Source organism: Miscanthus floridulus, unplaced genomic scaffold (genome assembly GCF_019320115.1).
Source record: "Miscanthus floridulus cultivar M001 unplaced genomic scaffold, ASM1932011v1 fs_416_4_5, whole genome shotgun sequence".
Taxonomy (NCBI): Eukaryota; Viridiplantae; Streptophyta; class Magnoliopsida; order Poales; family Poaceae; genus Miscanthus; species Miscanthus floridulus.
In genome coordinates, this window is record NW_027096718.1 from 7,654 (window position 1) to 31,990 (window position 24,337).

The 24,337-nt window shown below is 46.0% G+C and overlaps 3 protein-coding genes across 3 annotated transcripts; 2 read left to right on the forward strand and 1 right to left on the reverse strand.

Moving 5' to 3' along the window:
* Positions 1–1,116: 1,116 nt before the first annotated feature.
* LOC136531691 (receptor-like protein kinase HERK 1) lies at positions 1,117–2,454 on the reverse strand. Its single transcript, XM_066524347.1, has one exon. It carries the CDS (start codon positions 2,452–2,454, stop codon positions 1,117–1,119), a length of 1,338 nt encoding a protein of 445 aa, XP_066380444.1.
* Positions 2,455–7,673: 5,219 nt separating this feature from the next.
* LOC136531693 (uncharacterized) lies at positions 7,674–8,270 on the forward strand. The gene has a single exon (XM_066524349.1). It carries the CDS (start codon positions 7,674–7,676, stop codon positions 8,268–8,270), a length of 597 nt encoding a protein of 198 aa, XP_066380446.1.
* Positions 8,271–22,097: 13,827 nt separating this feature from the next.
* Positions 22,098–24,335, forward strand: LOC136531690 (uncharacterized). The gene is made up of 2 exons (XM_066524346.1): positions 22,098–22,252; positions 22,467–24,335. Exon 2 carries the CDS (start codon positions 22,663–22,665, stop codon positions 24,214–24,216), a length of 1,554 nt encoding a protein of 517 aa, XP_066380443.1. The 5' UTR covers positions 22,098–22,252; positions 22,467–22,662; the 3' UTR covers positions 24,217–24,335.
* The last annotated feature ends 2 nt before the right edge of the window (positions 24,336–24,337 follow it).

The window sequence follows — 24,337 nt, forward strand, 5'->3', positions numbered from 1 at the left end:
TGGGCCTTAAGAATTTTTTGATGCTACGATGGAACCATGGGCCGTTCAGCAGACTCGTGGGCAGGCCTGGCGAGCGCCGCCCACTGGAGTAGTGGAGTGGAGTCATGAAGTGAAGGCTCTTCTAATTCGTGTTTTTCAGCTTGTTTTTTCAGTCGCAACAGTGATTCGGTTTGTTTTTTCAGCGAAGCGAACCAGGCCGAAGGCCACAGAAACAGCAGCAGGAGTAGTAGAGGATTTTAGTCACAAAAGTCCAGCAGTTCCTAGCTTAAGTGCTGGACTAAAGCTGCACCTGCAGTAGTCCTGCACGCAGGGAATGGAGTTACTGTCGATGGGAGGCTGGCATGAGCTGCAGCTGCATGCTTGCTGCTCTCTAGCCCCGCACCAAACTCTGATGACTACTAAGTGCAGTATTAACCATCCATGCCATGGATGATCTTCTCCATGGGATCGCACCAGACAGCAATATATATAAGAGCCACAAGAAGGTCTACTTGGCCTCTGCCCTTCTCAGCGGTCAGCGCTCAGCCTCATACTTGGCCATCGCTGCTCAGTTGATCTCAGAATTTCTAGCTTGCATTGGCAGTCTGCAGGCTGCAGATACATGATTTCCTTCCTCATCAAGACGTTGGAATGAAGATAATGTTTACTCATGACTTTGATTCCAAGGGTACAAAAATTCGCTTTTATTGGATTTTCATATATATGAACATAACATTCGTGATATATAACAACTGGTATCAATTTTTCTTAAAAAAACTGGTATCAATGTGTAATTCATTTTTTTCTCGACTACGCAGGAGAGATGCATATCTTTGTATTATAGAGAGGAAGTCCATGTATAATTCTGACAATCCATACAATAGGCATGAAGATAATCACATCCAAATATTTCAAAGCATTTCGTCATCACCTGCCAAGACATACGTGAAAATGGCACTAGCATATAATCATAGATAGAGACAGCAAGAGCCCAAGAAAGCAACATATATACACACCTGCAATATTTAAGGTTCACAGATCCGGCATTTAGCCAGCAACCAACTCAAAATGGAGTTCACAAATGACAATTGCTGTAGTTCAGTGCAACCATCGAGACCAAAAACAAAGACAAGGTAATTACGGATCATCATCTCTCACGTAAGTTTTACCTAGAGATCGTGTCAAAGTTTTGCCTCCCCTTTGCCTGATTGGCTGAGAAGTGAAGTCACGATCAGACTCATGCGAGTTTCCAGCTTCACTGATGCTCTCTTGGATGCTATGGAGCTCGAGAAAGCCGTTCATGTTGTTGCCACCCGGGACTTGATACGCCCGGGCCACTGGCCGGCTCGTCGACGGGGCAGAGGAATCATGAGGCATGTTTGAAGCTCTCTTGTAAGCCTTAATAGCTAGAGATCGTGTCAAACCTTTACCTTCGCCAGGCCTGACTAGCCGAGAAGAGGCATCATGATAAGACTCATCATCTGATCTTTCAGCAGATAAACCTGCACTACTGATGCTGCCATGAACGTACTCCAGCTCCTGCTCCAGGTCCCTGAGTACCTCTTCCATCGATGGCCGCTCCACTCTATTTTCTGCCAGGCACTTCAACGCAATGCTGCAAAATATCATCAGAGGATGTGGGCTGATTGTGCCTACAATTTTCTGATCAACGATTTGCTCCAGCTGGTCATTCTTCAGCATTATTCCCGTTACCCACCGTGCCAAGTTCACCTTGTCCTTGGGAAGTTTTTGGTCAATCGCTGGTCTGCCACATAGGACCTCGAGCAAGACAACACCGAAAGAGTAGACATCAGACTTCTGGGTCAGCTGCAGCGTATCATAGTATTCAGGGTCAAGATACCCAGGGGTGCCCTTCACTTGAGTGATGACATGAGTTTCGTTCAACTCAGGACCATCCTTGGATAGCCCAAAGTCAGCAATCTTGGCACAGAGGTTCTCACCAAGCAAGATGTTTTCAGACTTGACGTCACGGTGGATAATGCCCTTCTCAGAACTAGTATGAAGATAGTGCAGTCCCCTCGCTGCTCCCACACAAGCCTCCAGCCGCTCCGGCCAATTGAGGGAGGGTTTATCAGAGCCATAGAGATGGCTCTTTAGAGTCCCATTTTCCATGTATTCGTAAACCAAGATCATTTCATTCTCTTCATCACAGTACCCAATCAGATCAACCAAATTGGGGTCTTTCAGCCTTGCTAACATGTCAATCTCCGCTCGGAACTCCTTCTGACCTTGCCAAGATGCCATCTTCTTCCGTTTCACGGCAACCTTGGTACCACACTTTAACACTCCCATGTAAACGTCTCCAAAACCTCCAACTCCAATGACCCGTTCCTCGTCAAAATTGTTTGTTGCTTGTTGGAGCACATGGAAAGGAAATGAACAAGGCCAATTATTTTCCGGAGCCTTTCCCTTTCGCCTAGCAGCTCCCTTGATTTTCTCAAACAAGTGAACCATGATGGTATATAACCTGAGTTCAAGTACGTGATGTTAACCTGAGTTAAAGTAATGATGACGATGCTGAGGTGGAATTAGTAAAAGAAAGAGAAGACGGCCTACGTACTAGGCTAATAAGTAGGCCCGCAAGGATCATATTGAATAAAAGTGACATATAATGGACCCAACTAGATCAACTATGCAGGGGGTTCGTGATTTAGTGATGGAAGAAAGTTCAAATGGTAATTTGGACTGGAGATTTTGGGCTGTTAAACATGGAAGTCATTGATTGTTGTATTCATGGCCAGATCAATCGTGATAGTGCATCCAGCCATTATTGTAGCCTATCTGACAATATAGAATAGCTATCAGTATTGTGATCTCATTGTGATGACACATGTGCTGTAATCTTTCATGTATACCTCATGCATTGTAATACATAAAGTGGATCAACCCAAAGGGTTGATATAGTTGCATAGAAAGTACTTAATGATAAAAAAGAACAATACACAAGAATCCCTGACTGATTGCATGACTAGTCGAACTACAATGGTTTTTAATTGCTCAATTACCTATTGTTTGTAATTTGGGGCAAAGTTAGATAAGGAATTAGATCAATTCCTAGTATTTGACAACTAGAGAAGCTTGGATGTCAATTGTATGCTCAGCTAACATGATGTGGGTGAAGTAGCAAACTCAAAGGTTGTTTGGAGAGATTTCTGCTGTAGTCTCCTAACCTAGAGAGGCATGCCGTGAAAAAGGTTTGTATCCCTTGCTTTCATCTTTGATCTTTCTGTCTGTTTTCTTGTTCTGAATGCTAGATTGCTAGTTACAAACAATGTAAGGGGGTTTTTGAGCACTTTGCAGCAACCAGTGTTTATGGTCATCTGATCAAGCTACAATGTGTTTTGGGTCACATGTATTGTTGTATGGTGACTCAAATCCTACTTTGACTAGGACTTAAGAGAGATGTGTACTATTTAGGAATTGAGTGTAGAGTCCTATGTACCAGGAGTAAAATTCTTGCTTGCATGTAATGGGGTCTTGGAGGGAACTTTGTAGGGGGGGGGGGGGGTATGTAAAATCAGAGGGTCCTAGATGGCCAAGTAGTTAAAGAAGGCTTACTTTGAATAGTTTGTCTAAGTCTTAGTTTTGAGATCTTGTTTGGTTTATATAGTGTAGTGTGTTTAGGTTCATTTGCTTCACTGCTTACTTTGCCTTTCAAATGTGAGTATTTGCATGTCTGGCCAAGTAGAAAAAGAAGGCTTGCTTTGAATAGTTTGTCTAAGTCTTAGTTTTGAGATCTGGTTTGTTTATATAGTGTAGTGTGTTTAGGTTCATTTGCTTCTCTACTTACTTTGCCTTTCAAATGTGAGTAGTATTTGCATGTCTGGCTAAGTAGAAAAAGAAGGCTTACTCGAATAGTTTGTCTAAGTCTTAGTTTTGAGATCTGGTTTGGTTTATATAGTGTAGTGTGTTTAGGTTCATTTGCTTCACAATGTAAAACATGTATAATATATGGCAAACAATGTAAAAAAGTGGTTGATAATAACAAGCCAATGGACAATCAGTAGTGTTACAAGTGCAAATAATTATTTAGACATGCAAATACTCACATTTGAAAGGCACATGTACCAATTAATTTGTGATTCAACACTAAAATTATGTACTTAGCCACGAGCTGCTTCTGATTTTTACTATGCATATGCAACTACATCATACCATTTGTTATGATATTTTTGGATTGATCTTGCTCTTTTAATGATATTTTTTAACCTATTCAGGGATGACTTTTGAATTGCTCTTCCTCTTGGGATGTTTATTTTTTTTAAAAAATAGAGATGAATTTTCTGATTTCTCGAATGTCAAGTTTTTTTCTGATTTTTTTTTTTGGAATTTTAGAGATGGATTTTGGATTGTTCTTGCCCTTACTTTTAAAAAATGTGTAGGCTATAGGGGTAGCCAAACCAAGCCAATCTAAGGGTCGGTGTCAAAGGAAATGAACATATCCTGGGGTTAACCCCAAAGATGGAAGGGGAACGTAACACTACAGGAATCGGCCTCTTTGCCGACTGCCGAAAGCAGTCGGCAAAGGCTGAAAAACGGTCGGCAAAGGCTTTGCCGACCGTTTTTCGCCTAGGCAGTCGGCAAAGGGGTGCCGGGAGAGAAGATGTCGGGAAAGAATTCTTTTCCGACTGCCTTCCGGACAGCAGTCGGTAAAGGCTTCCCCGACGGCCGTATAACCAGTCGGTAAAGACTCCGTCGCTGTCCCGTCCCGTCTCCTTTGCCGACCGCCTTCCTGGCAGTCGGTAAAGGCTTTCCCGACTGCCAGGAGAAAAGCAGTCGGCAAAGGCTTTCCCGACTGCCAGGAGAAAAGCAGTCGGCAAAGGATTTCCCGACTGCCAGGGGAAAATCAGTCGGGAAAGCCTTTGCCGACTGCTTTTCTCCTGGCAGTCGAAAAAGGCTTTCCCGACTGCTTTTCTCCTGGCAGTCGGCAAAGGCTTTGCCGACTGCCAGGAAGGCGGTCGGCAAAGCTGGAAAATTTTTTTTTTCTCTTTTCTCTCCTGTTTTTTCATATACATATCACACTTTAAAGTACACAGATCACACATTTATATATATAAGCCAAATGCACGCATATATAACACGAATTCACATATAGATCACATCCAAGCATCCATAAGCATTAATATCCATACAGTCCACAGATCATCGAAACATAAAAAACAAGTGCGCAAGTCCAACATCAAACCAAAAGAACTTCACTCCTCGTGCGACCCACGGTCCCTATGCTCATCCTGAACTGAAGGCCACGAAGACCATGAGGACTGGCCTTGCTGGAGCGGCGCCGACGTGTAGCGGTGCTCCCACCCGGTGTGCGCGTGGTGGGTATGTGGCAGAGGGTAGCTCACCGCCGCTCCGGTCCCGTACTGTGGAGGCCGAGGAAGACCGCCACCCGGAGGCCCGAAGTATGTCGGAGGCGAAACAACCTGCCACCCAGGAGAACGTCCATCTGGAGGAGTCGGGTTCGAACCCGCTGACATTGACTGCACAAAGTAGACATGATCTCATTAGTAGCCACACAGACCTCGTGAAAACAATGGAGACCAATATATATACTCACCGTACTCCCCGTAGGGTCAATAGGTGCTGGACCGAACATCGTGGCGGGTAAAGGAGGCATGACAGCACCAGGGATCTGAATGCTCTGAATGTAGCTGGCAAAGTCCTGCCTCCAGCGCAAAGCCTCCTGCCGATGGGCCTCCTCTCTGGCCGCTATCTCCCGCCGATGGGCCTCCTCTCGGGCCTCTGTCGCGGCCCGCAGCTCGGCCAGCTCGGACTGCAATGTCACACCCAGGTAATTAGGTACATATGTAAAACCAATTAACGAGGAATGGAACTGAAGGTACCTGAACCGCTGCCAACGTGGACGGCTGCCGACGGCGTATGGGGACGTCGGAGGTCGTGCTGGTGGACCTACGAATCTGGGATCGGCGACTGTTTCTTCGTGCCATCACTACGCTCTACCTCCACAAACCTAGAGGCTTTGCACTTTGGACAGTGTGTTGCGCTCTCAAGGTCTTCCCCCCTAAATAGGACGCACCCATTAGGACAAGCATGGATCGACTCATAGTCCATCTTAAGTGCACGAAGGAGCTTCTGTGACGTGTACTCATTCTTCGGCAGCTCGTGACCCTCCGGAAGCATTTCCCCAAATATTTGCAACATGAGATTAAAGCCTTCCCGACTCATGTTCAACTGCGACTTCAACCCCATTAGACGTCCCATGCATTCCAGTTGCGACAGTGTTGTATACTTGTGAAGTGGCTTCTTTGCCGACTCCATCATTTCATAGAACGCCTTTGCGGTTTCCTCTGGATCCTCCTCCACCAATCTTTCATTGCCACGTGCCTCGTTGAAGTCTACAATCATGTCATCCACCCCGGCATCGCCATCAAACTTCTCGAGCTCTGCTCTCACCTCCTCTCTAATACGGGCTTTTTCACCATGGAAGATCCACGTCTTGTAATCTTCCACATAGCCGTTTCTGTACAGATCTTTCCAAATCTCATCCTTTATTTTTCTTTTTGAGTTCTTACAACTCCTACAGGGACACGGCATCCGAATCGACCCTCTAGCAGCCGGGCCAAATGCTTGGTCTAGGAAATTAGAGGTCCCCCTAACCCAATCCTCGTCCTTTCTTGCAAAGCCCGTGTACATCCAATCACGGTTAGCCATCCTCTGTAATACATATGCATAAGCAAGTAGTAAAACCAGGCATTGCATCTACATGGCGTTCCTACCTGCTAATAGGTGAAGGATAGGTCCTAATCCCACCCGCGGATGCGTAGATGGGTTAGCTTCCATGCATGCCCACGTCTGAATCGGAATTTTGGCAGCACCTCCCCGCTGTTCTCCAGATACACGTCCCCGTAGGGAGTGTGTGTATCCGGAGAACAACCGGGAGGTGCAACCGAAACTACGACTCAGACATGAGCAAGACATGGAAGCTAACCCATCTACGCATCCGTGGGCTGTCCAAAAAACGTGGACAATCCGAAACAGATACGGTTGGAAGTACTACTTCCAACTGTATCAATTTCGGACGGGAGACACCTAACTTGGTGACGCGACCTAGACCATGATACGGGAAGAGGGGTTATACCTAAGGTGCCGAGGTGACGCTGTGCAGGCCGACGACCAAGGCACGGGGCTACTTCGGATCCGCGCTTTTCTGAAACACAACAAAACAATATAAGTACAAATTTTCGGCAGAACCTCCCTTGTACGGAGAGGTTTCCAGAACCTGCAAAAAGAATTCAACATCACATACACGGCTCGATGGCCGACATCACATACACGGCTCGATGGCCGACATCACATACACGGCTCGATGGCCGACATCACATACACGGCTCGATGGCCGACATCACATACACGTTGACTGAACACATTCCTCACACAGCTCGTTGACTGAACACTTGTTTTCGTCTCAAAATTCAGCACGGTTCTAAGAGGGTGGGGGGCGCTAAATAATAGAAGGCTAAAAATGCAACTAGCCGTATACTAATAGATATTAACAAATAACATAAATGATGATATCTATTCAAAGTGCTCTTATGCCCTACAAGCTACAATATGACTGAATCACTAAATATTCAAAATCGAAAATAGAAGCTGATCTGGATCTCAGTAAAACAGTAGGCAGTAGCTCACCGAGATGTGCAGCTGCAGCAGAGATGACAGATGCAGGACTGCAGGAGCCAGGAGCAGGGGGGGCAGCCGGCCAGTCGGGAGCAGGAGCCTGGGCGTGGCCGCCGGCCGGGCCACGGCGGAGGGCAGCCGGCGGGAGGCGGCTTGCCGGCTTGGCCGCTTGGGGAGGAGACCAAGAGAAGGCAAGGAGGAGAACGGGCGGCGCCGCAGCGGGCAGCGACAGGGAGAGCCCGGAGGACGAGCGCCGGAGGCCGGACGGAGTAGCTGGGAGGGGAGATGGCCGGCGGGAGGGGGGGTCCCTTGCCGGGCGCAGGGGGGACGAGGACGGGGCAGGGCGGCGTGCCGGCCGCGGCTGGCCACGGCGGGGCGGGCAGCGCGCTCGCGCGGCATCGGCCGGCGGCGCCGGCGTGGCGCCGGCGCGGCCGGGGAACGCGGCGGCGGGGCTCTCGTCTGTCCGCGGCCGTCGCGGTCCGCCGTGGCGCGGCGGATCTGGCCGCGTTCCGCGGAGGGGGGCTGGGCGGCTCAGGGCTGAGGGCGCGGCCCTGCGGGGTCCTTCGGCTTCTCGGAAGCGGGGTCGGGTCGCGGGGGGCGGCGCGCGGGTCGCGGGGGTGGCGGGGGTGTGAGTGGATAGGGTTATCCCTTCCTTTTTTTATTTTTTTAAAACAACAGAGCCTTTCCCCGACTTGCAGTATAAAGCGGCAGTCGGCAAAGGCTTTACCGACTGCATACAGTCGGCAAATCCTTTGCCGACTGCCTCCCCCAAGGCAGTCGGCAAAGATTTTTTTTTTTTGGTTTTTTTGGTTCCAATTTTTTCCTGTGGCTAAAACATATTGTTTCAAGTACAATGTACAAATTTGGGACCTTTTGATGATATTTTGCTATATTTTATACAATTATTTTATTTCCTTGCATTTTCTCGCATAGTCCAAATTTAAACTGCAGGTGCATAAAATAATCAAACGCAGCCATTCGAAAAATAATATTCATGTTGAAGAGTGTATTTTTAGACCATGTACATGAGCCCACCCAAAAATTAGAAGGTCTTGTCCACGCGAGATGACAATCCCGGTGCGGTAGAAGTATTTTTCAATTATAAAAAATTCAAACGTAGTCTGAAAATCACGAAACTTGGCAAGACATCATGATATCGTATGTGGAGACTATGGTAAAAAATTGAAAATGTTTCGAATAAGTTTCGTCGTCTGATGTCCAAAACTCGGATATCTCACATGTGATCACATATGATATCACATGTGAGATATGGGAGTTTTGGACATCAGATGACGCAACTTGCTCCAAACATCGTCAAATTTTTACCATGGTATCCGCATATGATAACATGACACCTCGCCAAGTTTCGTGATTTTCAGACTTCGTTTGGATTTTTTATAATTAAAAAATACTAATACCGCATCGGGATGGTCATCTGTCGTGGACAAGACCTTCAATTTTTTGAGTGGGTTCATGTACATGGCCTAAAAATACACTCTTCAACATGAATATTATTTTTCGAACGGCTGCGTTTCATTATTTCATGCACCTGCAGTTCAAATTTGGACTATGCGAGAAAATGCAAGGAAATAAAATAATTGAATGAAATATAGCAAAATATCATAAAAAGGTCCCAAATTTGAACATGAGATTTCAAACAATATGTACTGCCCACAGAAAAAAACTGGGATAAAAAATAATAATAAAAAAAAAATCTTTGCCGACTGCCGTGGTACGGCAGTCGGCAAAGACTTACTCTTTGCCGACTGCCTAACATGGCAGTCGGGAAAGAGCTTCTTTGCCGACTGCCTTTCCTTGGCAGTCGGCAAAGAGGGCAGGCCTTTGCCGACTGCTAACGGAGGGCAGTCGGCAAAGCCGACGGCCCGGAATTCCGTCCCGTCCGACCACTTTTGCCGACGGTCTGTCTTTGCCGACTGTCTTTTGCAGTCGGCAAAGACCTCTTTACCGACTGCCAGCCTTTGCCGACTGCCTTGGAGAGGCTTTGCCGACTGCCAGGCTCTTTTTCGACTGCCAGAGAAAAACAGTCGGCAAAGAGCCCCTTTGCCGACTGCCTGGAGAAAGGCAGTCGGGAAAGAGACTGGCAGTCGGCAAAGCCTGATTTTCCTGTAGTAACAGGTGGGGGAAGCGGATCAACCCAATTCGGTTTGGTTCTCCCTTGGTTTTTGATGCACATGTGGCAGACGAAATCTTCGGGTTTTTTTTGGATAGATCTATATATTCTTATTAGGTTCTCCCTCTCCAAATAAATAAAGCCCTCTCCAAATAAATAAAGCCCTGATATGGATTGGAGAGTGAGAAACCAGCATGGAGAAAAGAGGTTTATCCAAACAATGGAGCCCTTATTATTACACACATACACTTAACGACGAAGCCTTACTATATATTGACGGGAAAAAAAAATAAAAGATGTCCCCAATGCAAGGTAGCTTAAATCAACCGACCCAAGCAGAAAGCTAGGCTTACTCACCAGAGAAGTGAGGAGAAGATGCGGATCCGATTCCGAGCGGCCAGTCAGTCCAGGAAACAGCCAGCGGAGGTATAGCTCGCGCGACGCGCTTCTTCACTGGGACAAGAAATTGGTGGTGGTGGATGGAGGCCCTGAATTGCTTTGACGGCACCGCTGCCGGCGACGCTGAGGCAGCAGAGAAGAAGTGGCGGCGGCAGGAGGAGATAGCAGGAAAGACAAAATGAAAGCGAGTGGGCAGGCTCTGAACCGGATGTGCGTGAATGAAGGAAAGAGGTCCTGCGACTACAGGAGCTCTGGAAGAAGAGGCCGGGGTCCTGCTATGCTATGGATCAGAGCAGAGGTAGGCCGGGGCCTCAGTCGTGGGAGGCTGTGGCGGCCATGTGCGGCATGCGCATCCAGCCGCCTGCTTTTTGCGGGCTTTGCGGCGGCGGTCTCGCATCATGCCGTACGGAGTCACGGAGCTGCCCCCAGTGCCGACGCTCTGGGGAGGGGAGTGTGGGGATAATGCTGCGAGCTGCTGGTACAGCACTCCAGAGTTCAAACCAGCGAAGTAGCCGTCTCTCGATCGTATGATTCGCGTTCGATGTAGTAGCCGTGTTGCTTATTGCTTGGTTAAATATACGTAGTAAGTAGTACTAGTAATTACTAGATCTGCAGCTGCATGTGCTGGAAGACCGAGTTGACCATCTGATCGAACAATTCTCATCGATGTCATGTGCACTATTCAGCAAGCTTGCATTGGTGTTAGACTCTTGATCGAGTATCATCAATGTCGAATGCGCGTAGCCAAAGTGAGCCCGCGCGCCCGAAAATATATGCACCTCCATCCATTCAAGCGCAATTGGAGCGAGGATCGGAGAGGACATATATGCGTTCTTCATTGCTTTATTATATATATAGTAGTATAATATAAATATATTGTTCTCTCTCCTTGTACTGTGATGAAGAACGAAGGAGAAATTATATATAGAGAGCGAGGGGGTCAGGCTAATCTATGGCCAGCCATAGAGAAAAACTTATTCTACAACCACTTTGATTTATAATAATGTTTGTACTGTACTAATTTACGATAAAGTGAGTATACATTTATGATACATACGTTACTATAATTCATGATGATATTTACCATAATGTTATAGTAAATCACTTAGGAGAAGGTTTCACTAATCTTGTAAATTAGTATAGTAATTGTCATAACTCAAGATGACCACAAAATAAGTTATTCCATATATGGCCAACTGTAGAACAATACGTGTGTGCGTATATATAACTACATGTCCCGATGCAGAGCTAATAACTATATTAATAATAAGGCGCCCTTGCCCCCATAAAATGACGACGGAAGAGGGCAGGAGGAATATCGATCTCCGCAAAGTTGGCTACCTACGTACTGCTGCTACTAGTCATCAGTATATTATAAAAAGAAGCTCTAGCTACGATCTGTTTCATTCAGATCCTCCTCCTACCACCAAAGTACCAAACATATAGGTCATGATGTATTTCATTTCTCATCAGTTCTTTCATCCTTTGCACATGTCAAATTAAATATATAGGTACTACGAACATCTTCTGATTTATTTTATGGTCTTTATTTATTGATCAAGTTGTTGACTCCTATCTATATATATGGAGAAGCAATTAGGTAGGCGGCTACGTACTAGTACTACTATATATATATTTAGCCTAGCATCAAGATTTTATTATATGGCAAACGACGGCAGATGGGAGATGGGGATGCCTGAATTTAATTGAGGAGAGAATTCTCTATTTGACATCAAAGGATAGAGCCCTTTGTGACCCTGAAAGATAATCCATGTGTAAAAAAAAGAGAGGTCTAGGGGCATTTTAGTCTAGGAAAACTTGAAGTTACGTGGGCCAGTCTTAGTGGAGGTTTCATGTCCTAGTTTTCAATACATCCATATTTTAAAAACAGTGCAGAAGAGTTTTATCCTCGTGAAACTCTCTCTACTCCGATGAAACTGTTATCATCTCTCTCTTCATCAATATGGTGCCACATCAGCATATTTAATGCCCATAAAACTTTGATGAAACCCATTGATACTGGCCTAACAAAATGACTTGACGGACCCAACAACCTATATGGGGCATAAAGTTACACTGGGTGTAAAAAAGGCACGGATTATCTTTCAGGGTCACAAAGGGCACTACTCTATCTTTTGATGTTAAATAGGAAATTCTCTCTTAATTCAGTGCTGCTCATCTAAGGCTGTCATATGTACTGTGAGTGTATATATATTGGTTGCTTAATTTTGTTAGACTTAGTTACTCATTATTTTATGTGATATCCATCATACATGTGTGATCTTTGAATTCGGTTATTGCTTAGTTAATTAGTGGCACGCACCTCATCATCCGCCGGTACGTTCTAATGATAGGCCTGAGGAAGAAGGCGAAAATATAAAAAATGCGGCCGGGGAAAGCTTGTATAGTGTTTTATATTATTTTGTTTTCTACTTGTACTACGAGTGGTGAGGTGACAACAATGATGAAGCTCTCCTAAAAAAAGAAGGCCCAACGCATGTTTGGCTTCATTGAGGTTTCAAGGAGAGAGAAGGGGGGGGGGGGGGGGGGTACACAATCTGAGCTCACTACACAAAAAGAATTAATGTGCCTTTTTGTTTGATCTATCCAGGACTGTGTGAGGGGCACATCACCTTCCCAACACGTAGGGTTCCGCATTGGAAAAAAAAAGTACGGTTCGATCCCCAAGGTGTTTTATCTTCTGCTCCTCTGTCCCAAATTATAAGTTACTTTAACTTTTTTAGAGAGTCAAAACATTTCACGTTTGATCAAAATTATAGAGAAAATTATAAAGATTTATGACATCAAATATGTATAGTATGAAAATATAATTAATGATCAAAGGATACTTATTTGTATCATATATGTTATTATTTTATTATATAAATTGGGTCAAAATTGAGATGTTTTGATTCTCGAAAAAGCTATAATAACTTATAATTTAGTACGGAGGGAGCAGTAGAGTTAGTAACTAGGCCCTGTGTTGCCTTGAGCTATTGGTCTAATAAGATACTCTCTCCATCCCTTTTTAACTATCGTGCTCACCTCCCAAGAAGTCAAACATATTTAACTTTGACCAAATATATAAAAAATATAAGTATTTATAGTACATAATTAGTATATATCATTAGATAGATCATTAAATTTATTTTTCATTAAACTTATTTAGAGATATAAATATTGCAAATATTTTCTACAAACTTAGTCGAACTTAATAGAATTTGATCAGCATAAATACCACAGTGACACTTAAAAAGGAACATAGATAGTAGGTGTTTTCAGGTTTATATATACTTTTTGGCCATTTAGTGCAGAAGAGAACGTTTGAAAGGTACTACTGTACTACTCCTTTCATCTCTAAAGAATATAATTCTAAATTTAAGACCAGTCAAACTTTTTATTTTATAGACTAGCTACTAGAAAAATATATATTATATAAATTAATCTAATGATACTTATTTGATATAAAAAATATTAGTTTTTATGTAAAATTGATCAAAAATTTAAAATTATCTGACTCTCTTTAGGAATTGAGAATTGTTTTTCTTAGAACGGAGTAAGTATATGATAGTAGTACAAAAGATGTTGGCTCGACTCAAAAAGCACTTGGAGTTACACGCACGACACGATGCAGCGCGCACCCAGAGGCCATGTGCTTAGACCGGGCGGCGCTGGTGCTCAGCAAACGGGAGTACACGGCTACCAATGCACTGACTGATGACAGAGGATTTTTTTTTTCCGTTTTACCACTTTTTTTCAGCCGTGAACAGGTACCGAAACTCTTAAAGAAAATTCTACGATATTTCAGGCACTTTTATCCTTCGATTTGTAAACCTACGTGATGTACTAACTAAATGTCAGTGAAAGAAAATTTCGTTCCTTTGCTGGGAAAAATGTCAGTTGCCTACACTGATAGTGACAGATTATGTGTATCATATATTGCTTCATTCCGGATGTAGTAGCCATTTAGATGTCTCTGTCAGTTTGTTAGTGTGTTTGTGGTTCGCTTTTGAATTGGTAACCCCGGCCGGCTTTGTATCAATATATATTAAGTTAATCTCCTCTCTAAAAGAAGATTCTGCACTGACCGTTTTGGGTGCCTTTTGCCGGATGCCTGGATTTCTTCACCTAACCATGCATGCATTTAGAATGGCTGGTCTACTGTCTCTCATGAAGTCATGATTAGTGTATGTAGGATTCACAAAAAAAACAAAGTCATGATGATTATGTAGGAGTACTACAAAATACTCTTAATTACTACTCATAGCCCTTTCCACATGCACGTGGATGTGGATGTGGATGTGACGCTCCCGCAGTAGTCCCGGTACAACTCGCGGAGCGGTAGGCGGACAAAGAGCAGCATGGGACAACTGACTGATGACAAGGCAAGGTCCGCTCGCATGGTTTGCAAAACGGCCACACATGTTCGTTGGTATAGTACAGATTTTTGGCTTTTGATTTTTCGAAATAGGTGGAAACAAAAAGATACATCATATTTGTTTCAAGAAAGATAGAGAGAAGATAAGCTTTATATTTATTTTAACCAAACAGTTTTCTACAGTCTTTCACAACATATAATTAACAATAACTTTTTTATAGCTCATAGTTTACAGCAGTTTTTTTCACCACCGCTCAACCAAACAGACTTTTAAGCTATATATGTACACCAATTTAATTACTAACGTATGACGACTGACGTACGTAGGGTTGGAGGATTGAAAATGAGTATCCATGACGTGTCCTCGGCTCTTAGTCAAGGCCTCACGTCTGTGCTCAACGGATCGGATCTTCCATCAATCAAACAAAAAGAAGATACTTCCGTCACACTACCCCCAATCTTTATTCAATTTGTCTTTAAGCTCATTTTTTCTAACTTTAACTAAGGGGCGGCTGCGTGCGTTGGGGTCGAGGGCGAGGGCGGGCGCAGTGGGGGCGTCGTGGGCTTTTACTAGGCCTTATCGCGCCACCAGCGCTGGCGCGTCACAGCCGTGCCAAGATGGGTGGCGCGACAGACCCTGCCACGACGACGCCATGTCATCCTCCCGCCGCGTCACTATGCATGGCGCGGCACAGATGTTTCGCCGCGCCATGGCAATAGGCGCGACCAAAAGTGTTAGTTTTGGAAGAAAAAAAACAATGTTAGATTTAAAATTAGTTTACAAAAAGTGTTAAAAAAATCTCGTTGGTAGCAATCATGACCTTCCGTAGCATGAGGTCGCTTGTAAGTGCTAAACCTTCTCTGCAGGCCAACGTTCCCACCGTCTCATGGTCTGAAACACCTCTCATCACAACAGCAGACGCTCCCAGAAAAGTGCCTGCCTCATTCCTTGCTATCGCCGCCACTGTCGCAATAAAAGAATTCTTAGATAGCGCGGCATCAACATTTATCTTCATCACGCCCTCGGGGGGTGGAATCCTACCGTGGGAGTTGAGCCTGCCCCCCTCCTGAATTTTTTACTATTTAACCTTTTTTTAATATAATTTACATTTGGCCCCCTAAGAGACTTAAACTTATCTTTGGACCCTGGGGGTCGGCGCCATGAGTCATGGCGCCGAGGTAACCCGTTTCGGCGCCACAGATCTTGGCGCCGAGGTACCTGGCCATGCACAGAAGAAAATCCTACGTGGCCGATACCTCGGCGCCGTAATACATGGCGCCGAGGTCGCACACGCTGATGCCGGCAGACTAGCGGCCGCGTTGCCTCGGTTCCCGTGCTCGTCGCAAAACTTGCTGGCCGAGCAGTGCAAGGCGTGGGCGATGGGACGAGGCAGCGATGGCTAGAGCAGTCTCAAGTCCTGAACCTGGCGTGAAGCTAGCCACTGAACCCGTCTCTCTCTCTCTGTCCAGTCTGCACTGTGGAGATACTAGGGTGTGTTTAGTTCCACCAAATTCCCAACTTTGACACTATGCAAAAAGAAGATTCCCCGTCACATCAAACTTGCGGTACATGTATGGAGTACTAAGGGCGTGTTTGTGACCCTGTACCTGGCCGGCTTGGCCAGCCCAACTGGCCCAGGCCTGGGCAGGCCTGCCCCAAGTGGTGCAACAGCTCTTGTTTGCGCCTGTGTACCCAGTGAGCCCGGCTCAGGCGAGGCTGTGTTTGTCATCGAAGAAGCAGCCGGGCTGAGAGGCTAACCACCACCAACTGCCACACCGAGATAGTGTTTGTCATTTGGCTATGGTCGGCCAGGCCCATAACAACAAACATAAATGGACATGAATGAAAGGAGAATGAGGTTGCTCTTCCATAACCGTTACAACAACAAATCAAAGTTTCAGCATGAAATAGTTGGCCTCAGACATGCTAATTTAACAATTCATGGCATTACTGGCTACATGGGATAATCAAAGTCAGTAAAGAAGAACAGAAGCATGGGTCAGTCAAGTTTTGAAGCCAACAAACGAAAAAGTTCACAGAAACAGATAAGAGGCAGCAAAATGATATGTAGCCAGCTAATGCATCGATCCATTGTGTCATCATTGGCCAAAATACAACATTTAACAGTTTGGCAAGCCGAGAAGGGCACCAAGTTAACAGAAAGCATGTAGCCAGCTAATGCAGTCATCCTATTGTGTCATCATCGGCCTAATTAAAATAACAGCTGTGGCACATGAACAGCTTGAGTGACAGACCAACTACAACCATAAACAAGATCAAGATGACAGTATTTTTGCAACAGCCTTGCAGCCCAGGTGAATGAGGATAGATTTCAGAACCTTGACCTGTCACTAGTTCATGGGATGCTGATGCATCCCCATGAGGGGCATGAATTGGTAACAGCAAGGGTTCTTGAGGTATCCTTGCATTAAAATCTCTAAGAGCATCATCATAGTTGTTGTACTTCTAATAGATAGCCCCTTCTTCCCTAAGCACTTGCTTAGCACACTCATACCATGTAAAATAAATCCTAGGTTTCTTCCCTTCAAAGACCATATAGCAGGGAGGCATTCTCTGAAACCAACCAAATGTAGAACATGTAAGTGGTCTGAATGACATGCCTCAGTCGACCATTCAGTTTGAATGATGGTGAATATCATCGGCAACTTGATAAAAAAAATTAGCCTCAGCTTAGTAGTTTGGTGGTTTTTTTCTTGTTTAGTCATTGGTGGCTACCAAGAATTGTAAGAACTAAATAAAGAGGCAAATAAACAACAGTTGCACTCACTGACATCAGCCATCACGAGAGGATGTTGTTGCTGTGGAGTACAACTGAGCATAAGTGTAGAATGGAAGGATAGGCAAATAAAGAAGAAAGCACAACAACAAAACCATCAAAACAAGAATAAGGTAGCCACCTCAAGTTTGTTTTATGCATCATAGGCCTTTAAATCCCACAGTTACCACCAGAGGCATAAACAACAAAAATAGGCAACTATTTATCAAATAAAAAGTAGCCAACAGAGGCTACAAATAAGTTTCTTACAATACCAAGTTCTGCCCAACAGCCAAGGGCTCAAATGTTCCCAAATCCTTGCCTATTGTTAGCCACCCTCCTAGGCAAACTATACCATCAAGGTCAGGTGTCAAAAGAACAAGCAGACTGCACAAAAGGTCTTGTTGTCAAAAGAAGAGAGAGTGGGTGAGGGGGGGTGGAGGAACTATACATCTCTACAGTCAACCTCCTCCTGGCCTTCTAGCCCTTCATGTGTAGTGGAACTACACATAGTAGTTTTTGACCAGGAAGGTCCTAAGCCAAAGGGCCCTGTGGGCATCACTCATGTTCACAAAGCCCCTGCCTTGGGCCTTGTTGTCCAGGAGGAAGGTGTAGGCAACAATAAGTGCCTCCTCACTGAAGCCAGGCATCTCCATCATAGCAAGGTACAGATTGGCATCAACATGGGCAGGTCCAGTCTCCCTAAGAGCATTGGCCACATTGTTCACAGCATCTGATATGTTAGTCAACATGAGCATCTCCTCCTCAGAGAAGTTCCCTCTCTTCCTCTTTGGGCCAGCAGCTGAGGAGGTAGGAAGCAGTTCAGTGGCCTTGCTATCCCCTCCCTATTCACTGGGAACTGTGGTGTGGGTCAAAGGAGGACCATCAGCCTTGGCACCAACACTGTTAGCCTGGTTCTACCCTAAGGCTTCACCAGACCCAAGTGCAAACTTGCCTGTGGCCATGGCATTAGCAAAGATAGCCTCCATCTCAGTGTAGAACCTAATAGGGCAGTTAAGAAACTCTGCATCTTTAGGATGGTCCTGCAGAGTTGGGCAAATGTAGTTTAAGAAAGACAAATGTAGGTAGTCAAGGCAAAGACGAGATCAAACTGCTACCTTGCAGTGGACAAGGTAGTGCTCTTGCTCAAGCATGATAGCATGAGCCTGGTCATCCCAAAGAGCAGCACTAAGGTCCTTCAACTTGCTCACCCTAGCCCATTTCTGCCTCCACTTCCTCAAGTGGTTGTACACTTGAGTTGGGCTAACAACCTCCCCACAGAACTGCTTGAGGGCTTTGGCCACAGAATTCACATCTTTGTCCTTGAAAACCTTCTCAGGCCTGCTACCATCACTAACAAGGGCAGCCATCCTCCTTAGCACAAAGCCAGAGGTGGTGTTGGTCCACCTCATTGCCCTCACAGCCCCATTCCTAGCTACAGGAGCCCTTGCTAGGAACCCTAAAAGCTTGTTGCATGCGCCTAGGAACCCTTGCTAGGAAATGAGTGCCATCTATAAAGCCAATGACATCCTAAAAAGCATGGGTCAGTCATTGCAACAGGTCTAATGTAACTAATGAACCCAGGGTATACAATTACCTTAAAATATGGATTCCATGTATGGCTTCCAAGAATCTTTGGGTGAGTGGTAGTGCTAGTTGGCTTTATCATTTCATTCCTAAGCTCACCCACAGCATACAACACCTGATGGAAGTGCTTGTGGACAGTTTGGATGGACCTCCTAAAGGACCGGTGGACAACCCTAAATCTTTGGTTGTGCCCTACAATATGTAAAAACATGGCAACCTACTCTTCTACTGACACCCCTTCCCTATCAGTGACAAGACTCCTCTCTCTAAAAGTTCTCACTAACTTAAAAAAAGCAACTCTCTTTATCCTAATCATAGAAATACACTCTGAATCAGTGGAATTGTATATCATTCTCAGTGTTCTCTGTCTGTGCTGTTCATTTTCATCCCTAATCAGGGCCAGTGCTATAGGATCAGGCAGTGGGGTTTCAGGTTCAGGGGTTTTCCTTTTTAGCCTAGTGGATACAAAGGTAACCATAACAACAGTCAAGGCAGCTGCCTTCCTACACAGCATGTCACGGCTCAAAGACAGATCCATCTACAAGCATGTAAAAATATAACATGATTTCAGCTTAATGTACCCTGCTAGGCATCAACATGAATGTGAAATGAATGCATGCCAACAAAAGCACGACTGCATCTTGTATGTGATGCCTCCCAGTACTAAATGTGGACAACATCATTGACCAATGATGGAACAAAAAACTCAAAGCAATAGTAATCAGAAACAGATCAACATCCCTAACAGATCAAGAACAGCAAGGTACAAGTAACACTAACAACTGCATCAAACAGTTATGAACAACAAGGTACAATACAAATCTGAAACAGATCAACAACCCTAACAGATCACGATCCCAACAGATCAAGAACAGCAAGGTACAAGTAACCCTAATAGGAGCATGAAGCAGTTATAACAAGTATGAAACCCTAACAGATCATGAACAGCAACGAACAAGAAACCCTAAGAACTTCAAGAAGCACCACAAAAAAGAAGATTGGGGGTCGATTTCACCTTGGCTCGGGGTCCAAACAACGGAGAAGAGGCAGATCTAGAAGTAGAGGATGCAGATCGGGAAAAAGACGAAGCAGATGCGGACGGAGAAGAAAAGGAACACCGCTGCCATGGAGTCCCAGCAGCAGCCGGAGCGGGGACGCGGCGAAGAAACTCGGCGCCGGTGACCTAACCCACAGCCAGCCGGAGGTCGCCGCCGCCGCCACGCACCACAACTCACCGCCGGTCTCTCACGAGGGAGGTGGAAGAGCAAGCACCGAGTGGAAGAAGGAGAGAGTGGAGAGTGAGAACCCGTATATAAAGGCCGGCGAAATCGCCGCCATTTCGCTTCGCGCGCGGCGGCCAGAGCGGGAGCGGAGAGCGGGGACGCGCGTGAAGACGTTTCCCCTTCCCGCCAGAGCCCGCGCGAGCCACCCCGCCGCCGCCCAAAATCGCCCGCGTGCGTCGCAGACGAGCTCGGCTCCGAAGAAACGAGGGTTTCGGTCGTTTCCAGAGAGCCAGGCGGAGAGGTCGAGTGTTGCTCTGCGAAGCCAGGCTCGCTTGCGGGCCATCGACCACAAACATGGCAACTTGCAGCCCACGGGCGCAGCCGGGCCTCCGGGCCAGGGTCGCAAACACGTCCTAAATGTTGACGAAATCAAAAACGAATTGCACAGTTTGGTTGTACTTTGCGAGACGAACGTTTTGAACCTAATTAGTCAATGATTGAACAATTATTATCAAATAAAAACAAAACGGTGTAGCTACAGTGGATCAGCCGCCGTCGAATCGGGCCAACTAAACGAGGGCCTAGTGACGCATCAGCACCATGTCTAGCACGTACTAGCCGCACGCCTCCTCTGTGCCTGCACGCCGGCCATCAATGCGTTGTCGGCCAGGGGAGAAAATCCTACACAGTCGATCAATAGCATGAAAGAGAAAATCCAGGCCTTGTTTAGATTGAGGTTAGGAATCAGTATTTGGCACTGTAGCATTTTCGTTTGTATTTGACAATTATTGTCCAATCATGATCTAACTAGACTCAAAAGATTCGTCTCGTAATTTACAATTAAACTGTGTAATTAGTTATTTTTTATCTACATTTAATACTCCATACATGTGTCCAAAAATTTGATGTGATAAAGAAAGAGTGAAAAAACTTGCAATCTAAACAAGACCCAGTGCAAAAACGTTGGCAACGCATGGGAGAAAATCCCACCAGCCGAACAGCCCCGTATCGTTGATCCGGCACGGTGAAGAAAAATAAAGTAAACTGCATGAACTCCAGTACTGTATGTACAGTATCAACTTAAATGAACTCCAGTACATTTCGTTTTAAAATGCTTTAACTATTGATGGAAATAATGTGGAAAAGTCAAATAAAATGACAACAGTGGTGATGCCTTGCAGGATGGGACGACGTGACCTCCCGTTAACTAGTATTCATAATCCAGACACTGTCATGACGACACACCACGACGACGCCGGGAGTCAAAACTATTGTTTGATGCCTAGTACGAGCCACAATCCAAAGCGGCCGCCCGTGTTTTGCGGTTGCCCGCGATCTGCACACACTGATCCTGCCGTGGCTTAGAAAATACAGCAGACGCTAGCTGTCATGAGCACAGGATATCCTTTTCGCATCTCAGGGCCTGCCAGCATCAGCGTGTGCGAGGTCGGCGGTCGGCGCCAAGATATGTGGCGTCGACCTCGGCGCCATGTATTACGGCGCCGAGGTATCGACCACATAGGATTTTCTTCTGTGCATGGTCAGGTACCTCGGCGTCAAAATCTGTGGCGCCGAGACGTATTACCTCGATGCCAGGACTCATGGCGCCGACCCTCAGGGTCCAAAGATGAGTTGAAGTCTCTCAGGAGGCCAAATGTAAATTATATTAAAAAAAAGATTAAATAGTAAAAAATTAGGCCCCCCTCTTCTTCTCCACATTTGGCGGAGCCGATTCCAGGCCTGCAATGAAACGCTAAAAAAAATGAGTCGAGAACGAGAGAAGAGGCCGTGTCTGGGCCTGGCTACACGAATCAAATCAACCCGACCACGACTTGTGCATCCTGGGCTGGTCTGGGCTGGAGCACATAGGCCTACTACACGAGCGGGCCAGGCCCACATCGGATGAATCCATCTCTCCAGTCTCTTCTTTTCCGTCCGTCTCTACCGAGCAGAGAAAGGAGGAGAAGCCATCCGACAAATCTCAGGAGCGGAGAACCCAACCACCTCCACACCTCTCTCCCCCCAATCCGTCTTCGTCTTCCCCATCCGTCCTAGTCTTCGCACGCAGCTTCGCCAGGATCGATTCGCGAGGCCTCTCCCGTCCGGATCGAGGTTCATGGTGAGGAAACTTCCCCTCCCTCTCTAGTTTCCCCACCCTAGGATTACTGTTTTACTTCTATAGTTCTTCTATTCCATTCCCCCCTCAAATCTTGATCTTCCCTCACCTGCCCAAACTCCTTGTCTGCTAGTTCCATTAGTTCGCGCGTGTATTAATCTGGTTTGATCTCTGTACCGTCTGATTAACCAATCACTTCCATTCCTTTCGTTGGCAGGTTTACATGTGCGCGCGTGTTTACTGATGCATATCACGGGCACCTGATCCGGATGTCCTGTCCTGTCCTGTCCAGCGGACAGATCTGCTTCCTTGGAGTCCAGTTCATGTATGAACTCGATCGCATATTCCCTCCTTTCCCTGGCACACTGATAGATACAAAAGGGTATTCTCGGATTTAAAAGAACCAGATATCCATGTCTGACCAGCAAAGGCACTACGGCAGCTACGAGCTCCTCCCCGCTCCGCCAGACGTGCAGTGCCTGGTCTGCACGCGGCCTTTCACTCTGGACGCCGAGGTCACCGACAGCTTCGAAGCTTTAGCCATATGCAGGGAGTGCAAGATGACCGTGCTTAGTGACAGCAACAGCAACAGGGACGAGACTCCCAGGACTAACCGGCAGAGAAGATGGCGAAGGCAGAGGTCCTCCAGGGTGACAGGGCACGAGCCTCCCACGGAGGAGGATGCTTTCCCGCAGCAGTTCTCCCAGCTGATCAACTTGGCTAGGCAGGGTCATGAGGCGGATGCTGATTCCCCGACGATTCCGCCACGCCAGCACGCGTCTTATAGCTCTACGCCGAGCCGGTCCCAGAGATGGCACACTTCAGATGACGAGAGTGATGCTCTGAGTTACGCTGATTCTGTGTTTGGTGAGATTGAGTCGAACATCAGTTTTGGTGACGAGGGTGGGGAATCGGATGCTTCTGTTGATCGCCACGCCATGGTTGGGAGGGAAATTGTCATTCAGCTTGACAATGAGAGCTACATGAACACGGATACAGATATTGATCCTATGAATGCTGGAATATACCAGTGGGATTCGGATGATCCTGAAGATGATGATGAGGATGAGCAGTCAGAAGAGTCTGATTTGGATGAAGCAGATGACACCATGCAGGAGCGCCGGCAGCAATGGCATGATATCGCCCCGAGTGGATTGAATGAGCAGGAAGCTGAAGGTGCTGCGTGGACTTGGAGAACAGCTGGAAGCCAAGGAGTGAACAGGACTGATCTGAGAGCCGACATGGAAGGGCGAGAAATCAGGAGAGTTTTTATTGGGAATCCTGGAGATTATGTTGATGCAAGACAGTTTGAAATACTTCTCGAGCAGTTTGCTGAGGATAACAATTCCAGAAGAGGAGCTCCACCTGCAGCGGCATCTTTCATTGAAAATCTTTCATCTGTGGTCATCTCCAAAAGCTATGAGATAAACGGTGGTGTAACCTGTCCAGTCTGCAAAGATGATATGCCTGTCACCACTGTAGCAAAACAGCTACCATGCATGCATCTATATCATTCATCTTGCATCTTGCCATGGCTTAGCTCTAGGAATACATGCCCAGTTTGTCGTTACGAGCTTCCTACAGATGACCCGGAATATGAGAGGTCCAAGCATGCCACAGTCAATGAGGGAGGTATCCATTGGGTGGAGCGTACCCATCCGCAGGAAGTTGTTGAAGAAACTTATGAGCCTGAGGTTGATGGAAGTTCTAATACAGGTGGTGATACAATGGAAGAGACTAATACACGTGAACATGCTGTTCCTACTGCACAGCAGCCAAATGGAGCACATGGGCGTCATAGATGGCTATTTATTGCAGCAGCTCCAGTTGTAAGTCTTGTCAGTTTAGCTCTAGTTTTGTGCTTCACCAACCCAGCTGGCAATGTTAGAAGGCAATTGTGCCGTAGATCCCAGACTACCACTACGACACATGTAGACACAAGAAGAAGTTGGTGGTCTATGTTCTAAATATTCAGTGCATACCTGCTGATACCAAATGTCTGTGTGATGGCGTGTGCTTGTTGCCAGTGTTTGTCACTTGTGTATGAAAAGGTTCAAGATTAATTTGAAGTTCAAACTTTGTGTCTGC

Excerpts from the sequence above, each read along its gene's own strand:
- LOC136531690 (XM_066524346.1), top strand. The coding sequence starts at position 22,663 with ATGTCTGACCAGCAAAGGCACTACGGCAGCTACGAGCTCCTCCCCGCT.
- LOC136531691 (XM_066524347.1), bottom strand. The coding sequence starts at position 2,454 with ATGGTTCACTTGTTTGAGAAAATCAAGGGAGCTGCTAGGCGAAAGGGA.
- LOC136531693 (XM_066524349.1), top strand. The coding sequence starts at position 7,674 with ATGACAGATGCAGGACTGCAGGAGCCAGGAGCAGGGGGGGCAGCCGGC.